General features: G+C 41.9%; 1 protein-coding gene across 1 annotated transcript; it reads left to right on the top strand.

The window, feature by feature from the left end:
• Positions 1-1,898, top strand: LOC139765638 (cuticle protein AMP1B-like). The gene is made up of 3 exons (XM_071693326.1): positions 1-24; positions 797-1,050; positions 1,357-1,898. The coding sequence occupies exons 1-3, from the start codon at positions 16-18 to the stop codon at positions 1,565-1,567; spliced, it is 474 nt and encodes a 157-aa protein (XP_071549427.1). The 5' UTR covers positions 1-15; the 3' UTR covers positions 1,568-1,898.
• Positions 1,899-19,347: the final 17,449 nt, after the last annotated feature.

The raw sequence follows: 19,347 nt of genomic DNA, 5'->3' as shown, positions 1-19,347 counted from the left end.
ACCAGCTGAAGCAACATGAGGAAGGTGAGTTGACCTGGGTGTCCGGTGGACTCTTGTCTCTACACCCCACCACCTCACGCAACACTATACACGTGTATGTGTGTGTGTGTGTGTGTGTGTGTGTGTGTTTGTGTGTGTGTTATTACTATTTATGTATTACAGAATGAAACTTTTGTGTTGATACACACACGCGTATACTATAAAAGTACGTCTTTACATCTTTTGTATGTGAGTGTAGGTGTAATTACCTGTTTATAATTACGTGCTTTTACAGTGCAGGTAGACAGTATTTGCACTCATGTTATCCCATGTTCTCTATCATCATGTCCGAGAACTCTGCTTTCGCCCTTCGTGTTGCTCCAGTATATCAGAGTCTTGTCCAAGCTGTATATAAGTGTTACTCATGTTGTGGCCACTCGCTTATGTCTGTGTAATCTGATCTTTAGAAATCATCAGCTCTGGTCTCTTGAGCCGAGCAAGTACTCGTTCATCCTTGACAAAAAGACTATGATTTACCGTGTTGTACAAGCAGGACCTTTAAGTACCCTGCTTTCTCTCATTGTGTCTGCAGATTGCGTTCACATGCACGGACAATGTGGCTGATTCGCATCCTGGTGAGGCCTAGTGACTGTGCCTATCATGAAGGTTCATGGAATGCTTGGCAGTGGCTAGTCTCAAAACGTCCTTTCGAGGTTTGAGAATTTCTACCAAAGGAAAGATGACGCAGTTTGGTGTCCAGCCTTCAGGTGTGCAGGACGAGTCGAGAGATCATAACTAACATCTTGTTTTCTTGCAGGTGGTGTTGATGTGCCTGGTAACTGTGGTGTGTGCTGCCCCACCCCCACCTACCACCTACGGCGCCCCACCTGAGCCCCCGCAACACACCTACGGACAGAAGCCTGTCGCGGTGATCGTCACTGACGAACGCGAGGGACCCGATGCACAAGGGAACTACAGATTCAACTTCGAGAGCAGTGATGGCATCAAGCGTGAGGAGCAGGGCGCTCCCCAGGGAGATGAAGGCGCCGTGGGAGCCCAGGGTGGCTGGTCGTAAGTATCTGCCTCTGGTCCAGGGACGCCTTATGCTCACCTCCTCAGATGGTCAATATTTCCTCTCAGATGAAGTGTTTAGAAATTCATGGATCTTCATGTGACCCTACGGTAGTCACTGAGACCTTCACACCCAACTTCAATCTTCATCTGCTTAACACAACCTTGTGTCATCATTAGCAGTGCCTTACTAGTTCACTAACTTCATCTCATTCCTTACTTACCGACTGTCTTTACTGACCTCCATTCTCAATGAACTTCTTACCTGACCCTTGACAACTTCCTATTCTTCTCCTGTTCCTTCAGGTTCACCTTCCCTGACGGCACCCCTGGCCACTTCACCTTCGTGGCTGACGCCGAGGGCTTCAAGGTAGAGTCTGACCTACTGCCGGTGCCGCCGCCCCTGCCTCCACACGCCATCGCCCAGATCGAGAAGGCCGCTGCCGAAGACGCGGCCGCAGCCAGCGCCCCTCAGCATCAGTATGGTGCCCCACCGCCCTCTCCCGCCTACGGCTAGCCTTGCCCGCCTGGACCCGTCCGCCATTCTCATCGTGGTTTCTCAGCCTTTGGCCGTATGGGACTAAGGTTTTGTAAGAGTAGGTTTCCTGGAGCCCAGGCTGGCTGAAGCCCTACCCACAATGAGTGTTATCTGCCTGCAGCCTTAGTTGCCTTAACACTAGCTGTCCCACACTTTAGCAACTTCAGATGCTAGTTGTCTTAGACCATAGCTATCTCAGTTATTAGCTGCCAGGCAGTTGCTAACTGCTTGTGCATCTAATAAGTTTGTGTACTTTATATAGATATACGTATCTCACATTAATTTATGAATATACTATTGAATTATCTAAGTTATCTACCTTGACTCCAACCAAACTGTTCAAATGCATCTTATAACAAGAACTAGAATGGAGACCTATGGAATGATCCGTTGAATTAGAAATCGAGTTAGATGATGAATAGAGGCTTATGGAAGGGATACTATCATAAATTCAAGGAAATGGAATGTCAAATGATTAGTTTGGTGAAATGATAATGTATGGTTACGAATGGTAGAAAGTAGTGTACAGTACTTTGCATACAAATGCATACATATAAAGGTAATGAAAGAGGCACAGACCACTGTGTCCCATGGAAGGTGTTTGTCATTGTGGAAGAAGTCAGCAGGTCAAAAATTAGTGTTGTAAGAGTAATATGGCATATAGATATTTCATAAAGAAATATATGAAATCTTTTCATCGTACTAAGGAAGCGCAAATAATGCCATTCGTGGACTTGAAGCAAAATATGTATTAAGTCTATTCTTAATCGTATCTAAGGTACTGCTTTTAACCAAGATATCTGGTAAATCATTCTATTTGTTAACAATCCTGTTGACGAAAAATACTTAGCCTCATTCGAGGTAAATCGTTTGCCTACAAGTTTGTGGCCATAACTACGAGTGAAATCAGTGTCTTTATATCAAGATTGTCTAAGCCCTTGAATACCTGTAACAGATCACCTCTTGACCTCTTTTCTAAGTTGAATAAATCTAAGTAGTTTACTTTGCTCTCACAGGATTTGTATCGCAGTTTGGGAATCATCTTGGCAGGTCGACGCTGTGCTCTCTCCTTTCCGTCTGATATTTTTGTCAGGTAGGGCGACCAATTCCGAGCACGGCTTTAAAGATGGACTTGTGAAGAGTGAAGAGAATTTTTCGGAACTGAAATTCACGGGCCATGTTTATTAATCCAATAATTGTTTCGCTGTTTTCACTGCTTCTGTGCACTGCTCATTTAGCTATAGGTCAACAGAGGTTAATGCTTCCAAGGCTTGTTATCCCATTTACTTTAACAGCTCAACATAATTCATAGAGATGCTATTTAGTTGTTATAATCGATATGTAAAACATTACATGTATCGATACGAATATCCATTTAGCAATTGCGAGGCTAGCACATCAACGTATCCGTCAGTTTGAATCTTCTGACGTTCATTTTTCAGTCGTAAAATCATTCCTTAGCATAGAATCATCTGCGAATTCAGAGATCTTAGCATGGAACCCGTTATCAATATCATTAAAATATATATACAAAAGAGAACTGGCCCTAAGATTGATCCTTGTGGCACGCCAGTAATCCTCATGTCCGGCCAGCCATTCCATGTGACTTAACGTATGTTATCGATCTTTGATGTGGAAATCTATCGACTGCTTCTACAAATTCTAAACAGAAAGATGGATTGATTTTCTTTCATCGTGCATGATGATCCTGTCAGAAAAAGAAACCAGTCTTGTTTGTCAGACATGAACGAATCCTTAGAAAACCATGTTGCGAGCCGTTTATCGAGTGATGATCCTCTGTATGGTTCATAACTCGTTCTGAATGATGATTTCCGTAGGTTTTCCAGCCGCAGACGTTTAGCTAAAATAAGCATAATATCCTGCAGTGATTCATCGCCTGTCTTTAAATATTGGTGTTTTATGTATATATACGTTTGTTGAGTATTCCAGGGAAATTATATGGGAGGGTAGTGATTGAGAATGTGAAGGCATATTACATAGCATCAGACTGGGGAAGAGCAGTGTGGTTTCAGAGAGGATTTGTTGATCAAGTGTTTGCTTTGAAGAATGTATGTGAGAAATACTTAGGAAACAAATGGATTTGCATGTAGCATTTATGGATCTAGAGGAGGCATATGATAAGAGTTGATAGAGATGCTCTGTGGAAGGTATTAAGAGTATATGGTGTGGGAGGTAAGTTGCTAGAAGCAGTGAAAAGTTCTTATCGTGGATGTAAGGCATGTGTACAAGTAGGAAGAGAGGAAAGTGATTGGTTCTCAGTGAATGTCGGTTTGTGGAAAGGGTGCGTGATGTCTCCATGGTTGTGTAATTTGTTTATCAATGGGATTGTTGGGGAGGTGGATGGAAGACTTTTGGAGAGAGGGGCAAATATGCGTCTGTAGTGGATGGGAGGGCTTGGGAAGTGAGTCATTTGTTGTTCGCTGATGATACAGCGCTGGTGGCTGATTCGGGTGAAAAACTGCAGAAGCTGGTGACTGCGTTTGGTAAAGTGTGTGAAAGAAGAAAGCTGAGAGTAAATGTGAATAAGAGCAAGGTTATCAGGTACAGTAGGATTGAGGAACATGTAAATTGGGAGGTAAGTATGAATGACGAAAAACCTGAGGATGTGAGGTGTTTTAGATATCTGGGAGTGGATCTAACAGCAGAAGGAATCATGGAAGCGGAAGTGAGTCACAGGGTGGGGGAGGGGGAGAAAGCTCTGAGGCCGTTGAAGAATGTGTGGAAGGGGAGAACATCATCTCGGAAAGCAAAAATGGGTATGTTTGAAGGAATAGTGGTTCCAACAATGTTATATGGTTGCGAGGCGTGGACAATAGATAGGATTGTGCGGGGGATGGTGGATGTGTTGGAAATGAGATGTTTGAGGACAATATATATATATATATATATATATATATATATATATATATATATATATATATATATATATATATATCAAGGAGACAAGGATCAAGGAGACTTTCAAAGGAATATATGCAGACATTGAAGCTTATTGACACAGTGGTGAAATTGATGAGAACTGCTATTGACGTTTGTGTGAATAAATTGTACATCTCCTTTTCCATAGCCAGAGGTTGAACCATTATGTGACATTCATTTTTTTTTCATTCATTTCAAGCTAAAAGTTTGTTTCTAAATTGTTCTTACATTTTTCATATGTATATATATGTATGTGTGTGTGTGTGTGTGTATGTGCATATGTGTGTGTGTGTGTGTGTGTGTGTGTATGTATATATATATGTATATTATCCCTGGGGATAGGGGTGAAAGAATACTTCCCACGTATTCCTCGCGTGTCGTAGAAAGCGACTAGAGGGGACGGGAGCGGGGGGCCGGAAATCCTCCCCTCCTTTTATTAACTTTCTAAAATGGGAAACAGAAGAAGGAGTCACGCGGGGAGTGATCATCCTCCTCGAAGGCTCAGAGTGGGGTGCCTAAATGTGTGTGGATGTAACCAAGATGTGAAAAAAGGAGAGATAGGTAGTATGTTTGAGGAAAGGAACCTGGATGTTTTGGCTCTGAGTGAAACGAAGCTCAAGGGTAAAGGGGAAGAGTGGTTTGGAAATGTCTGGGGAGTGAAGTCAGGGGTTAGTGAGAGGACAAGAGCAAGGGAAGGAGTAGCAATACTCCTGAAACAGGAGTTGTGGGAGTATGTGATAGAATGTAAGAAAGTAAATTCTCGATTAATATGGGTAAAATTGAAAGTTGATGGAGAGAGGTGGGTGATTATTGGTGCATATGCACCTGGGCATGAGAAGAAAGATCATGAGAGGCAAGTGTTTTGGGAGCAGCTAAATGAGTGTGTTAGCGGTTTTGATGCACGAGACCGGGTTATAGTGATGGGTGATTTGAATGCAAAGGTGAGTAATGTGGCAGTTGAGGGAATAATTGGTATGCATGGGGTGTTCAGTGTTGTAAATGGAAATGGTGAAGAGCTTGTAGATTTATGTGCTGAAAAAGGACTGATGATTGGGAATACCTGGTTTAAAAAGCGAGATATACATAAGTATACTTATGTAAGTAGGAGAGATGGCCAGAGAGCGTTATTGGATTACGTGTTAATTGACAGGCGTGCGAAAGAGAGACTTTTGGATGTTAATGTGCTGAGAGGTGCAACTGGAGGGATGTCTGATCATTATCTTGTGGAGGCTAAGGTGAAGATTAGTATGGGTTTTCAGAAAAGAGGAGTGAATGTTGGGGTGAAGAAGGTGGTGAGAGTAAGTGAGCTTGGGAAGGAGACCTGTGTGGGGAAGTACCAGGAGAGACTGTGTACAGAATGGAAAAAGGTGAGAACAATGGAAGTAAGGGGAGTCGGGGAGGAATGGGATGTATTTAGGGAATCAGTGATGGATTGCGCAAAAGATGCTTGTGGCATGAGAAGAGTGGGAGGTGGGCTATTTAGAAAGGGTAGTGAGTGGTGGGATGAAGAAGTAAGAGTATTAGTGAAAGAGAAGAGAGAGGCATTTGGACGATTTTTGCAGGGAAAAAATGCAATTGAGTGGGAGAAGTATAAAAGAAAGAGACAGGAGGTCAAGAGAAAGGTGCAAGAGGTGAAAAAAAGGGCAAATGAGAGTTGGGGTGAGAGACTATCAGTAAATTTTAGGGAGAATAAAAAGATGTTCTGGAAGGAGGTAAATAGGGTGCGTAAGACAAGGGAGCAAATGGGAACTTCAGTGAAGGGCGTAAATGGGGAGGTGATAACAAGTAGCGGTGATGTGAGAAGGAGATGGAATGAGTATTTTGAAGGTTTGTTAAATGTGTCTGATGACAGAGTGGCAGATATAGGGTGTTTTGGTCGAGGTGGTGTGCAAAGTGAGAGGGTTAGGGAAATGATTTGATAAACAGAGAAGAGGTAGTAAAAGCTTTGCGGAAGATGAAAGCCGGCAAGGCAGCAGGTTTGGATGGTATTGCAGTGGAATTTATTAAGAAAGGGGGTGACTGTATTGTTGACTGGTTGGTAAGGTTATTTAATGTATGTATGACTCATGGTGAGGTGCCCGAGGATTGGCGGAATGCGTGCATAGTGCCATTGTACAAAGGCAAAGGGGATAAGAGTGAGTGCTCAAATTACAGAGGTATAAGTTTGTTGAGTATTCCTGGTAAATTATATGGGAGGGTATTGATTGAGAGGGTGAAGGCATGTACAGAGCATCAGATTGGGGAAGAGCAGTGCGGTTTCAGAAGTGGTAGAGGATGTGTGGATCAGGTGTTTGCTTTGAAGAATGTATGTGAGAAATACTTAGAAAAGCAAATGGATTTGTATGTAGCATTTATGGATCTGGAGAAGGCATATGATAGAGTTGATAGAGATGCTCTGTGGAAGGTATTAAGAATATATGGTGTGGGAGGCAAGTTGTTAGAAGCAGTGAAAAGTTTTATCGAGGATGTAAGGCATGTGTACGTGTAGGAAGAGAGGAAAGTGATTGGTTCTCAGTGAATGTAGGTTTGCGGCAGGGGTGTGTGATGTCTCCATGGTTGTTTAATTTGTTTATGGATGGGGTTGTAAAGGAGGTAAATGCAAGAGTCCTGGAAAGAGGGGCAAGTATGAAGTCTGTTGGGGATGAGAGAGCTTGGGAAGTGAGTCAATTGTTGTTCGCTGATGATACAGCGCTGGTGGCTGATTCATGTGAGAAACTGCAGAAGCTGGTGACTGAGTTTGGTAAAGTGTGTGGAAGAAGAAAGTTGAGAGTAAATGTGAATAAGAGCAAGGTTATTAGGTACAGTAGGGGTGAGGGTCAAGTCAATTGGGAGGTGAGTTTGAATGGAGAAAAACTGGAGGAAGTGAAGTGTTTTAGATATCTGGGAGTGGATCTGTCAGCGGATGGAACCATGGAAGCGGAAGTGGATCATAGGGTGGGGGAGGGGGCGAAAATTTTGGGAGCCTTGAAAAATGTGTGGAAGTCGAGAACATTATCTCGGAAAGCAAAAATGGGTATGTTTGAGGGAATAGTGGTTCCAACAATGCTGTATGGTTGCGAGGCGTGGGCTATGGATAGAGATGTGCGCAGGAGGATGGATGTGCTGGAAATGAGATGTTTGAGGACAATGTGTGGTGTGAGGTGGTTTGATCGAGTAAGTAACGTAAGGGTAAGAGAGATGTGTGGAAATAAAAAGAGCGTGGTCGAGAGAGCAGAAGAGGGTGTTTTGAAATGGTTTGGGCACATGGAGAGAATGAGTGAGGAGAGATTGACCAAGAGGATATATGTGTCGGAGGTGGAGGGAACGAGGAGAAGAGGGAGACCAAATTGGAGGTGGAAAGATGGAGTGAAAAAGATTTTGTGTGATCGGGGCCTGAACATGCAGGAGGGTGAAAGGAGGGCAAGAAATAGAGTGAATTGGAGTCATGTGGTATACAGGGGTTGACGTGCTGTCAGTGGATTGAAGCAAGGCATGTGAAGCGTCTGGGGTAAACCATGGAAAGCTGTGTAGGTATGTATATTTGCGTGTCTGGACGTGTGTATGTACATGTGTATGGGGGGGGGGGGGGGGTTGGGCCATTTCTTTCGTCTGTTTCCTTGCGCTACCTCGCAAACGCGGGAGACAGCGACAAAGTATAAAAAAAAAAAAAAAAAAAAAAAAAAATATATATATATATATATATATATATATATATATATATATATATATATATATATATATATATATATATATATATATATATATTCATATTCAGTATACTTAACAGCTGTCTCCCGCGTTAGCGAGGTAGCGCGAGGAAACAGGCGTGGAATGGCCCAACCCACCCACATGTGCAAACAATTCAGAAAGGTTTTTAAGTCATAACATCACCACAAACTCCGGTCTGTCACCGCCATGCCGAGCTATACAGTGGCCTGGCCGTGACAGTCAGAGAATGAGTTGGTTGGGCGGCGTAGTGGGGCGGTACGTTGGATGTTGACCTGGGTACTACTTCTTTTCTTACGTTATCTTGTCTTGATAATTCTTTCATAATGATTCGGTTGATAATAGGATGTACTTTAAAGTTTCCTTAGGAAAAATTAATGTTTTTAATATTATCAATTAAGACTGTCAGTGACATCAAGATGCAAGGTACAAATGTGACTGCGTTGTTAAGAGTGTACTGGGTGATCTTTTTTTTGCTAGTGTTTAGCGATCGCATTACTGTGGTCACCTCTGCGTACTGCATGACTGTGCCAATAACATCTCTCAGTTACCGTTTATCTGACTGGCCAATGTACACATATTTACATGCTTTACATATGACGGGGTAAGATCTCCCAATTTTCTGATCATTTGGCCTTCTTTTAATTAAGCTCTTATTATAGTGTTGTTGTACTGAAAAGCTACATTAAAAACACTGTTTTTTAGGACTTTTCTTACATTTGTTAATTTAGGAGAATTGGGCAACACCAGATATTTGGATCATTCATCATTTTCCGCGTTTTGGTTATTAGGTGCATAGAATGTCTTCCCGGCTTTCCAGTAAGACTTGTTTACAGACCACTTAGGATAAGATAACTGCCTAAAGGTAAGTCTTATACGATTACATTCATCTCCTAAACTTGTGGGATCACATATCCGTAGTGCTCTCAAAAATATAGACATAACTACAGACTATTTTTATAGAAGAATCATGGACTGAAAAATTATGAACATAACTGTCAGCGTTGGTAGGCCTCCTGTGGATCTTAAACGATAAATGAACAGAACCAACACATCAAAAAATGGCAATTGACCTTCTTAATTTCATTCAATTTTGAATCTGATGATGAGATGAATGTCAAAGACAACATCACAATCTTGGTGCTATTTACTGTAGTCTCGCACCATGCTTTTGTTTATGAAGTTGTTTGATTCCATCTTCCACCATTGGAAACAACATACTTGAGCAGCATCCTGTGGTAAACAGATAACCTCGACGTGAGAGCATAAAAGTTTCCTACAGGAACACATTGTGGCCAGGAACAGCAAGGCGATTGAAGAAGACAAAAGATATCAGTCAGACAGTATATTACAATAATCCGAAAAATATGCTCGCTCTTATTGAACAATGATATGGTAGGTCATTCTGGAAGTTTGACTTCGCACCGATATGGTATGTGAGGAGCAATGCACATGAATTAACATTGAACATACGACGTGCATCCTGAGCCGCCGCTAGTCGCTCCACTAACAAGAAGGTGGAATCAAACATCATGAACAAAAGCATGGAACGAGACTATAACGAGGGAGATTATAGTAAACTGCAGTGATCGGAGGAGACTACTTATATTAGAAATCATTGACATCAGAGAGACGACACGTTTCGTCAACATCCAGACCAATATAACCTATGATGGCCCGCCAGTAAGACGGAGAACTAACACCATTTTAGAACAGCGGGAACACGTCACTGACCTGCCACAACCTACCGAATCCGCTGTTACAGCACAGGAAGAATGTCTCACTGACCAACCCAGTTCTGGGTTACGAAAGTTAGAGAGAGTCAGACAAGGCCGACCCGACCTCATCGCCACACCCGGACAAAAACGGTGTTTAGTGATGGACTGTCTATACTCCTATTTCGGGTAAGATTCTTCTTCTTTGTTTCCTCTTCTGTAAGTTTCTTTTATATTTCTGTATCCATATTTTGTATTTAGGTTGTAGCCCATCATGATATATGATGAATTTGTATCGCTTACAGTGTTTCTCTACCTTTATACGTTTTATGTACTGGGGTTTATTTCGTTTCTACATATTATTTGCGTTTTACTACTTATGTCCAAGTTTTGTGACGCAGTTTTCCTCTCTTATTTTGTAGAGGATGATGCTTCTGTGAAGGCGAAAGCTTGAATGAAATAGAATTGATAATTTTGGACAACTGGTGTTTGAGCATTCACCTAATGGTAGAATAGTGCTTAGAAAATTAGAGAACATAAGAAAGAAGATTAATAACTCTAAATATGCTGTCGTATTCAGTTCTATATGCATTAGAGAAAACCTGCTCCCACCTCACACTAATATACACACACACACACACACACACACACACACACACACATATATATATATATATATATATATATATATATATATATATATATATATATATATATATATATATATATATATATATATTTTTTTTTTTTTTTCATACTATTCGCCATTTCCCGCATTAGCGAGGTAGCGTTAAGAACGGAGGACTGGGACTTTGAGGGAATATCCTCACCTGGCCCCCTTCTCTGTTCCCTCTTTTGGAAAATTAAAAAAAAAGCGAGAGGGGAGGATTTCCAGCCACCCGCTCCCTCCCCTTTTAGTCGCCTTCTACGACATGCAGGGAATACGTGGGAAGTATTCTTTCTCCCCTATCCCCAGGGATATATATATATATATATATATATATATATATATATATATATATATATATATATATATATATATATATATATATATATATATATATATATATATATATTTTTTTTTTTTTTTTATACTTTGTCGCTGTCTCCCGCGTTTGCGAGGTAGCGCAAGGAAACAGACGAAAGAAATGGCCCAAACCCCCCCCCCCCCATACACATGTACATACACACGTCCACACACGCAAATATACATACCTACACAACTTTCCATGGTTTACCCCAGACGCTTCACATGCCTTGATTCAATCCACTGACAGCACGTCAACCCCTGTATACCACATCGCTCCAATTCACTCTATTCCTTGCCCTCCTTTCACCCTCCTGCATGTTCAGGCCCCGATCACACAAAATCTTTTTCACTCCATCTTTCCACCTCCAATTTGGTCTCCCTCTTCTCCTCGTTCCCTCCACCTCCGACACATATATCCTCTTGGTCAATCTTTCCTCACTCATTCTCTCCATGTGCCCAAACCATTTCAAAACACCCTCTTCTGCTCTCTCAACCACGCTCTTTTTATTTCCACACATCTCTCTTACCCTTACGTTACTTACTCGATCAAACCACCTCACACCACACATTTTCCTCAAACATCTCATTTCCAGCACATCCATCCTCCTGCGCACATCTCTATCCATAGCCCACGCCTCGCAACCATACAACATTGTTGGAACCACTATTCCTTCAAACATACCCATTTTTGCTTTCCGAGACAATGTTCTCGAATTCCACACATTTTTCAAGGCTCCCAAAATTTTCGCCCCCTCCCCCACCCTATGATCCACTTCCGCTTCCATGGTTCCATCCGCTGACAGATCCACTCCCAGATATCTAAAACACTTCACTTCCTCCAGTTTTTCTCCATTCAAACTCACCTCCCAATTGACTTGACCCTCACCCCTACTGTACCTAATAACCTTGCTCTTATTCACATTTACTCTTAACTTTCTTCTTCCACACACTTTACCAAACTCAGTCACCAGCTTCTGCAGTTTCTCACATGAATCAGCCACCAGCGCTGTATCATCAGCGAACAACAACTGACTCACTTCCCAAGCTCTCTCATCCCCAACAGACTTCATACTTGCCCCTCTTTCCAGGACTCTTGCATTTACCTCCCTAACAACCCCATCCATAACCATTGTATGTAGCATTTATGGATCTGGAGAAGGCATATGATAGAGTTGATAGAGATGCTCTGTGGAAGGTATTAAGAATATATGGTGTGGGAGGCAAGTTGTTAGAAGCAGTGAAAAGTTTTTATCGAGGATGTAAGGCATGTGTACGTGTAGGAAGAGAGGAAAGTGATTGGTTCTCAGTGAATGTAGGTTTGCGGCAGGGGTGTGTGATGTCTCCATGGTTGTTTAATTTGTTTATATATATATATATATATATATATATATATATATATATATATATATATATATATATATATATATATATATATACATATATATATATATATATATATACATATATATATATATATATATATATATATATATATATATATATATATATATATTCATATATACATATATATGTAAATTTTCCCTGGGGATAGGGGAGAAAGAATACTTCCCACGTATTCCCTGCGTGTCGTAAAAGGCGACTAAAAGGGAAGGGGGCGGGGGGCTGGAAATCCTCCCCTCTCGTTTTTTTTTTTTTTTTGATTTTCCAAAAGAAGGAACAGAGAAGGGCGCCAGGTGAGGATATTCCCTCAAAGGTGCAATCCATTGTTCTTAACGATAACTCGCTAACGCGGGAAATGGCGAATAGTATGAAAGAAAGAAAAAGATATATATATATATATATATATATATATATATATATATATATATATATATATATATATATATATATATATATATATATATATATATATATATATATATATATATATATTTACTTATCTATTTATATTGATCTATCATAATTATTCGCTGTTTTTCGGGTCAGCAAGGTAGCGTTAGGAAACAGACGAAGAATGGCCCATCCACTCATATACACTTATACATACATAGCCGCCCATACACGCACATATACGTACCTATACATATACATATCAACATATACACATATGCATACATATACATACACATAAACAGACATATACATATATACACAATTACATTTTCATGCTTGCCTTTATCCATTCCTACCCCGCCACAGGAAACAGCATTGCTACACCCTGCTTCAGCAAGGTAGCGCCTGGAAAACAGACACCAAAGGCCACAGACTGATTATATAATAAGGATTAGCTTCACTGCAACGCTAGCTGTGTTGGTTGTCAGTTCAACTATACATCATCCCGACTACATTTGTTTACTTTCTGTTCATGATATAACCTCTAGCCTCTCTGATCCACTGTTCATCTCCCTCCTCCACCTTTGCACTGGATATCTACAATCACCTGTACATTTTTGATCACACAGCTCTCGACAGAACGACTACAGCTTACATGTAGGGAGGTGGGTGGCTTGCGTAACTAGGGGCAACCATCAGTACATCAAAGTCTCTCTCTCTCTCTCTCTCTCTCTCTCTCTCTCTCTCTCACTCTCTCTCTCTCTCTCTCTCTCTCTCTCTCTCTCTCTCTCTCTCTCTCTCTCTCTCTACCTAACTGGGGGTAGCGACTGAATCCTGCCCTTTCTCCTACATCTCAACCGACCATCTCTACCTAAGCCAAAAAAAAAAAGAGGAAAAAAAAAAAGCTACCCTGCCCATATACGTCTCATGTTGGTCCACTCACTCTCCTAAACATACCTATTCCGCCTGTCCCTAAGGGATCTGCTGCCAAAGGTCCTCCTTTGCGGTGGTGTGGAGGGAGGTAGCTCTGGCTCACATACTTGTTCTGTCACTTCCGCAAGTATGATTACAATCGAAGGAAAAAGCTCCCTGTCTCTCTCTCTCTCTCTCTCTCTCTCTCTCTCTCTCTCTCTCTCTCTCTCTCTCTCTCTCTCTCTCTCTCTCTCTCTGTCTGTCTGTCTGTCTGTCTCTCTCTCTCTCTCTCTCTCTCTCTCTCTCTCTCTCTCTCTCTCTCTCTCTCTCTCTCTCTCTCTCTCTGTCTGTCTCTCTTTCTTTCTTTCCTTTTATATATATATATATATATATATATATATATATATATATATATATATATATATATATATATATATATATATATATATATATAGATAGATAGATAGATAGATAGATAGATATAGATATATATAGATATATACATATCCCCTATCCTCTGGGGACAGGGGAGAAAGAATACTTCCCACGCATTCCTCACGCGTCGTACAAGTCGACTAAAGAGGACGGGAGCGTGGGGCCAGAAACCCTCCCCTCCTTGTATTTTAACTTTCTAGAAGGGGAAACAGAAGGAAGCACGCGTGGAGTGCTCATCCTCCTCGAAGGCTCAGAATGGGGTGTCTAAATGTGTGTGGATGTAATCAAGAGGAGAAAAAAGGAGAGATAGGTAGTATGTTTGAGGAAAGGAACCTGGATGTTTTGGCTCTGAGTGAAACGAAGCTCAAGGGTAAAGGGGAAGAGTGGTCTGGGAATGTCTTGGGAGTAAAGTCAGGGGTTAGTGAGAGGACAAGAGCAAGGGAAGGAGTAGCACTACTCCTGAAACAGGAGTTGTAGGAGTATGTGATAGAATGTAAGAAAGTAAGCTCTAGATTGATATGGGTAAAACTGAAAGTTGATGGAGAGAGATGGTATACATGGGGTGTTCAGTGTTGTAAATGGGGGTGAGAGAGTATCATTAAATTTTAGGGAGAATAAAAAGATGTTCTGGAAGGAGGTAAATAAAGTGCGTAAGACAAGGGAGCAAATGGGAACTTCAGTGAAGGGGGCTAATGGGGAGGTGATAACAAGTAGTGGTGATGTGAGAAGGAGATGGAGTGAGTATTTTGAAGGTTTGTTGAATGTGTTTGATGATAGAGTGGCAGATATAGGGTGTTTTGGTCGAGGTGGTTTACAAAGTGAGAGGGTAAGGGAAAATGATTTGGTAAACAGAGAAGAGGTAGTAAAAGTTTTGTGGAAGATGAAAGCCGGGAAGGCAGCAGGTTTGGATGGTATTGCAGTGGAATTTATTAAAAAAAGGGGGTGACTGTATTGTTGACTGGTTAGTAAGGTTATTTAATGTATGTATGATTCATAGTGAGGTGCCTGAGGATTGGCGGAATGCTTGCATGGTGCCACTGTACAAAGGCAAAGGGGATAAGAGTGAGTGCTCAAATCACAGAGGTATAAGTTTGTTGAGTATTCCTGGTAAATTATATGGAGGGTATTGATTGAGAGGGTGAAGGCATGTACAGAGCATCAGATTGGGGAAGAGCAGTGTGGTTTCAGAAGTGGTAGAGGATGTGTGGATCAGGTGTTTGCTTTGAGGAATGTATGTGAGAAATACTTAGAAAAGCAAATGGATTTGTATGTAGCATCTATGGATCTGGAGAAGGCATATGATAGAGTTGATAGAGATGCTTTGTGGAAGGTATTAAGAATATATGGTGTGGAAGGCAAGTTGTTAGAAGCAGTGAAAAGTTTTTATCGAGAATGTTGTTAGAAGCAGTGAAAAGTTTTTATCGAGAATGTAAGGCATGAGTATGTGTAGGAAGAGAAGAAAGTGATTGGTTCTCAGTGAATGCAGGTTTGCGGCAGGGGTGTGTGATGTCTCCATGGTTGTTTAATTTGTTTATGGATGGGGTTGTTAGGGAGGTGAATGCAAGAGTTTTGGAAAAAGGGGCAAGTATGCAGTCTGTTGTGAATGTGAGAGCTTAGGAAGTGAGTCAGTTGTTGTTCGCTGATGATACAGCGCTGGTGGCTGATTCATATGAGAAAGTGCAGAAGCTGGTGACTGAGTTTGGTAAAGTGTGTGAAAGAAGAAAGTTAAGAGTAAATGTGAATAAGAGCAAGGTTATTAGGTACAGTAGGGTTGAGGGTCAAGTCAATTGGGAGGTAAGTTTGAATGGAGAAAAACTGGAGGACGTAAAGTGTTTTGATATCTGGGAGTGGATCTGGAAGCGGATGGAACCATGGAAGCGGAAGTGAATCATAGGGTGGGGGGAGGGGGCAAATATTCTGGGGGCCTTGAAGAATGTGTGGAAGTCGAGAACATTATCTCGGAAAGCAAAAATGGGTATGTTTGAAGGAATAGTGGTTCCAACAATGTTGTATGGTTGCGAGGCGTGGGCTAAGGATGGAGTTGTGGGGAGGAGGATGGATGTGCTGGAAATGAGATGTTTGAGGACAATATGTGGTGTGAGGTGATTTGATCGAGTAAATAATGTAAGGGTAAGAGAGATGTGTGGAAAGAAAAAGAGTGTTGTTGAGAGAGCAGAAGAGGGTGTTTTGAAATGGTTTGGTCACATGGAGAGAATGAGTGAGGAAAGATTGGCCAAGAGGATATATGTGTCAGAGGTTGTGGGAACGAGGAGAAGTGGGAGACCAAATTGGAGGTGGAAAGATGGAGTGAAAAAGATTTTGAGTGATCAGGGCCTAAACATGCAGGAGGGTGAAGGGCGTGCAAGGAATAGAGTGAATTGGAACGATGTGGTATACCGGGGCCGACGTGCTGTCAATGGATTGAATCAGGGCATGTGAAGCGTCTGGGGTGAACCATGGAAAGTTGTGTGGGGCCTGGATGTGGAAAGGGAGCTGTGGTTTCGGTGCATTATTACATGACAGCTAGAGACTGAGTGTGAACGAATCTGGCCTTTGTTGTCTTTTCCTAGCGCTATCTCGCACACATGAGGGGGGAGGGGGTTGTTATTCCATGTGTGTCGGGGTGGCGATGGGAATAGATAAAGGCAGACAGTATGAATTGTGTACATGTGTATATATGTATATGTCTGTGTGTGTATATATATGTGTACATTGAGATGTATAGGTATGTATATTTGCGTGTGTGGACGTGTGTGTATATACATGTGTATGTGGGCGGGTTGGGCCATTCTTTCGTCTGTTTCCTTGCGCTACCTCGCTAACGCGGGAGACAGCGACAAAGCAAAATAAATAATAAATAAATGTATATATGTGTGTGTGTGTGTGTGTGTGTGTGTGTGTGTGTGTGTGTGTGTGTGTGTTTGTGTGTGTGTGTATAGGGATAGGGATGAAAGGAAGCAGTCCACATATCTCTCTTGCGTATAGCAGAAGGTAAAATTAAAACCGAGGGGAGGGATCGTGCATGTGAAGACTATATGTGCTCTTACATTGTTTTCCAGCAGATCTTCATTTGCCGTCGTAAGTATACGTTTTTAAAAGGCAACTGGTGCGAAGACTGATCCCTGCTCGGCACACTAAATGTCACGTTTAACCACTGTGAGGGATGACTATTCATTACTAATCTATGTATAAGTTCAGTCTACCAATTTCCTAATCACAGAAGCGCAGACGTAGCTATAACAAGGTTTTCTTTGATGGATTTTTTGGGGGGGAGTCGAATGCTGCTTTCCTGAAATTCAACCGCTTTGCTTCCATCATACATTTTGACTATATCGTCAGAGAAAACATGTGGATTTCTCAGACTAGAACGTTTGCGTCGAAGACCATGTTGGAAGTCATTAAGTCAGTGGTGATCTATAAATGACTTATAATCACTTGTCGACTAATAGTCTCCACACGTTTACCTCCATCTGACCCCCCCGTGCAACTAAACGATAATTTCTGGTCTGCGACTTAATGTACCCCCCCAATATGTGACCAGTTAAAGAAAATACTTTAAGGGAGTAACTATCATATTCTTCTAGCTCCTACCTTCGTTAAAGCATAAAACTTACGCCGATTTATATCGTTTCCTTACGTGTCATACTAACAGCTTTATATCATGATGTTGCAAGAGGTTATCTTCTGCCACCTAGAACACAAGACGTGTCTTGTTTGGCAAATACCGATCAGGAGAACGAATCGTGAGACCAGAGTGTTATGAGCTAGGATTCTATTTCTGGTAACTAACGAACCCACTGATTAGGTTACGATTCTCTTGCTTATAACGTGACTCTTAAATTTTTTAGGATTCCTGAAGCTATGATCAGCCATATACGCTTTGTTTCGACTGTTACCAAAATGTCAATTTTTTTTTTCATTCTGTCTTTCTACGCAAATCTAAATTTTTTCTTTTATCACTCTCGTTCTTGTTCATTTTTGAGTGTCTTGCGCACTACTTACGTGGGACGACGAGCTGTTCTTCAGTTCATTGCTCCAGCATTTTGTCTCAGAACGCTGGAAACGTAGCTTTCTGCCATGTTGCTGGCGGTATTTCTCCAGACACACGCTAAGATCTTTGATTCTTCCTCATGTATATACCGTTGGTGTCTCCACAGCAGCATTGGGCATGTCAGTCCACCTGGACATCAGGTACACAAACGGGAGGAGTCAATGGTGTAGGATCCCTCCAATTAACTTTGGATGTTTCAGTCGTCAACCACCCTGGTCTCATTTTCTTTCCAAAGTCTGAAACAATAATGATCTACCCCAATAGACCATCTTCTGTGATGCCGTTTTTCTTCTTCCCCAGTGAGATCTTTTAAATTTTCATCGCCATTCCGCTTCAAGCTATACGTGAGCACAGACCCCTCGAGTTAAGGTTTATGTTTTGAGGTCTACCAGATCGGTCGAGTGAGTGAGTGAATGACACTCTCACCCTCTTGGCTGGATGACACAGGTTAAAGGTGTCGTCAGTCGTGCTGGTCAGGTCACGCCACCCGGGTCGAGAGCGGGTCACACCGTTGTGTTTGAGTCCTTGATGAAGCAGAGATGGAGTAGATGGCTTAGTTAACACGTCAAGTGTGAGTCTAGTGAGTAGAGTGCGGCTGGATGATCAAGCATGTTGCCCTATCGAGATCTTAGAGGAACATCTACCTGAAGCTGGTGGTTGGCACTGCATCTACCTGAAGCTGGTGGTTGTACTGTATCTACCTGAAGCTGGTGGTTGGCACTGTATCTACCTGAAGCTTGTGGTTGGTACTGTATCTACCTGAAGCTTGTGGTTGGCACTGTATCTACCTGAAGCTGGTGGTTGGTACTGTATCTACCTGAAGCTGGTGGTTGGCACTGTATCTACCTGAAGCTTGTGGTTGGTACTGTATCTACCTGAAGCTGGTGGTTGGCACTGTATCTACCTGATGCTAGTGGTTGGCACTGCATCAACCTGAAGCTGGTGGTTGGTACTGTATCTACCTGAAGCTGGTGGTTGGCACTGCATCAACCTGAAGCTGGTGGTTGGTACTGTATCTACCTGAAGCTGGTGGTTGGTACTGTATCTACCTGAAGCTGGTGGTTGGCACTGTATCTACCTGAAGCTGGTGGTTGGTACTGTATCTACCTGAAGCTGGTGGTTGGCACTGTATCTACCTGAAGCTGGTGGTTGGTACTGTATCTACCTGAAGCTGGTG

This window comes from Panulirus ornatus, chromosome 55, assembly GCF_036320965.1.
Source record: "Panulirus ornatus isolate Po-2019 chromosome 55, ASM3632096v1, whole genome shotgun sequence".
Lineage (NCBI taxonomy): Eukaryota > Metazoa > Arthropoda > Malacostraca > Decapoda > Palinuridae > Panulirus > Panulirus ornatus.
This window is presented reverse-complemented; position numbering and strand designations above follow the sequence as displayed.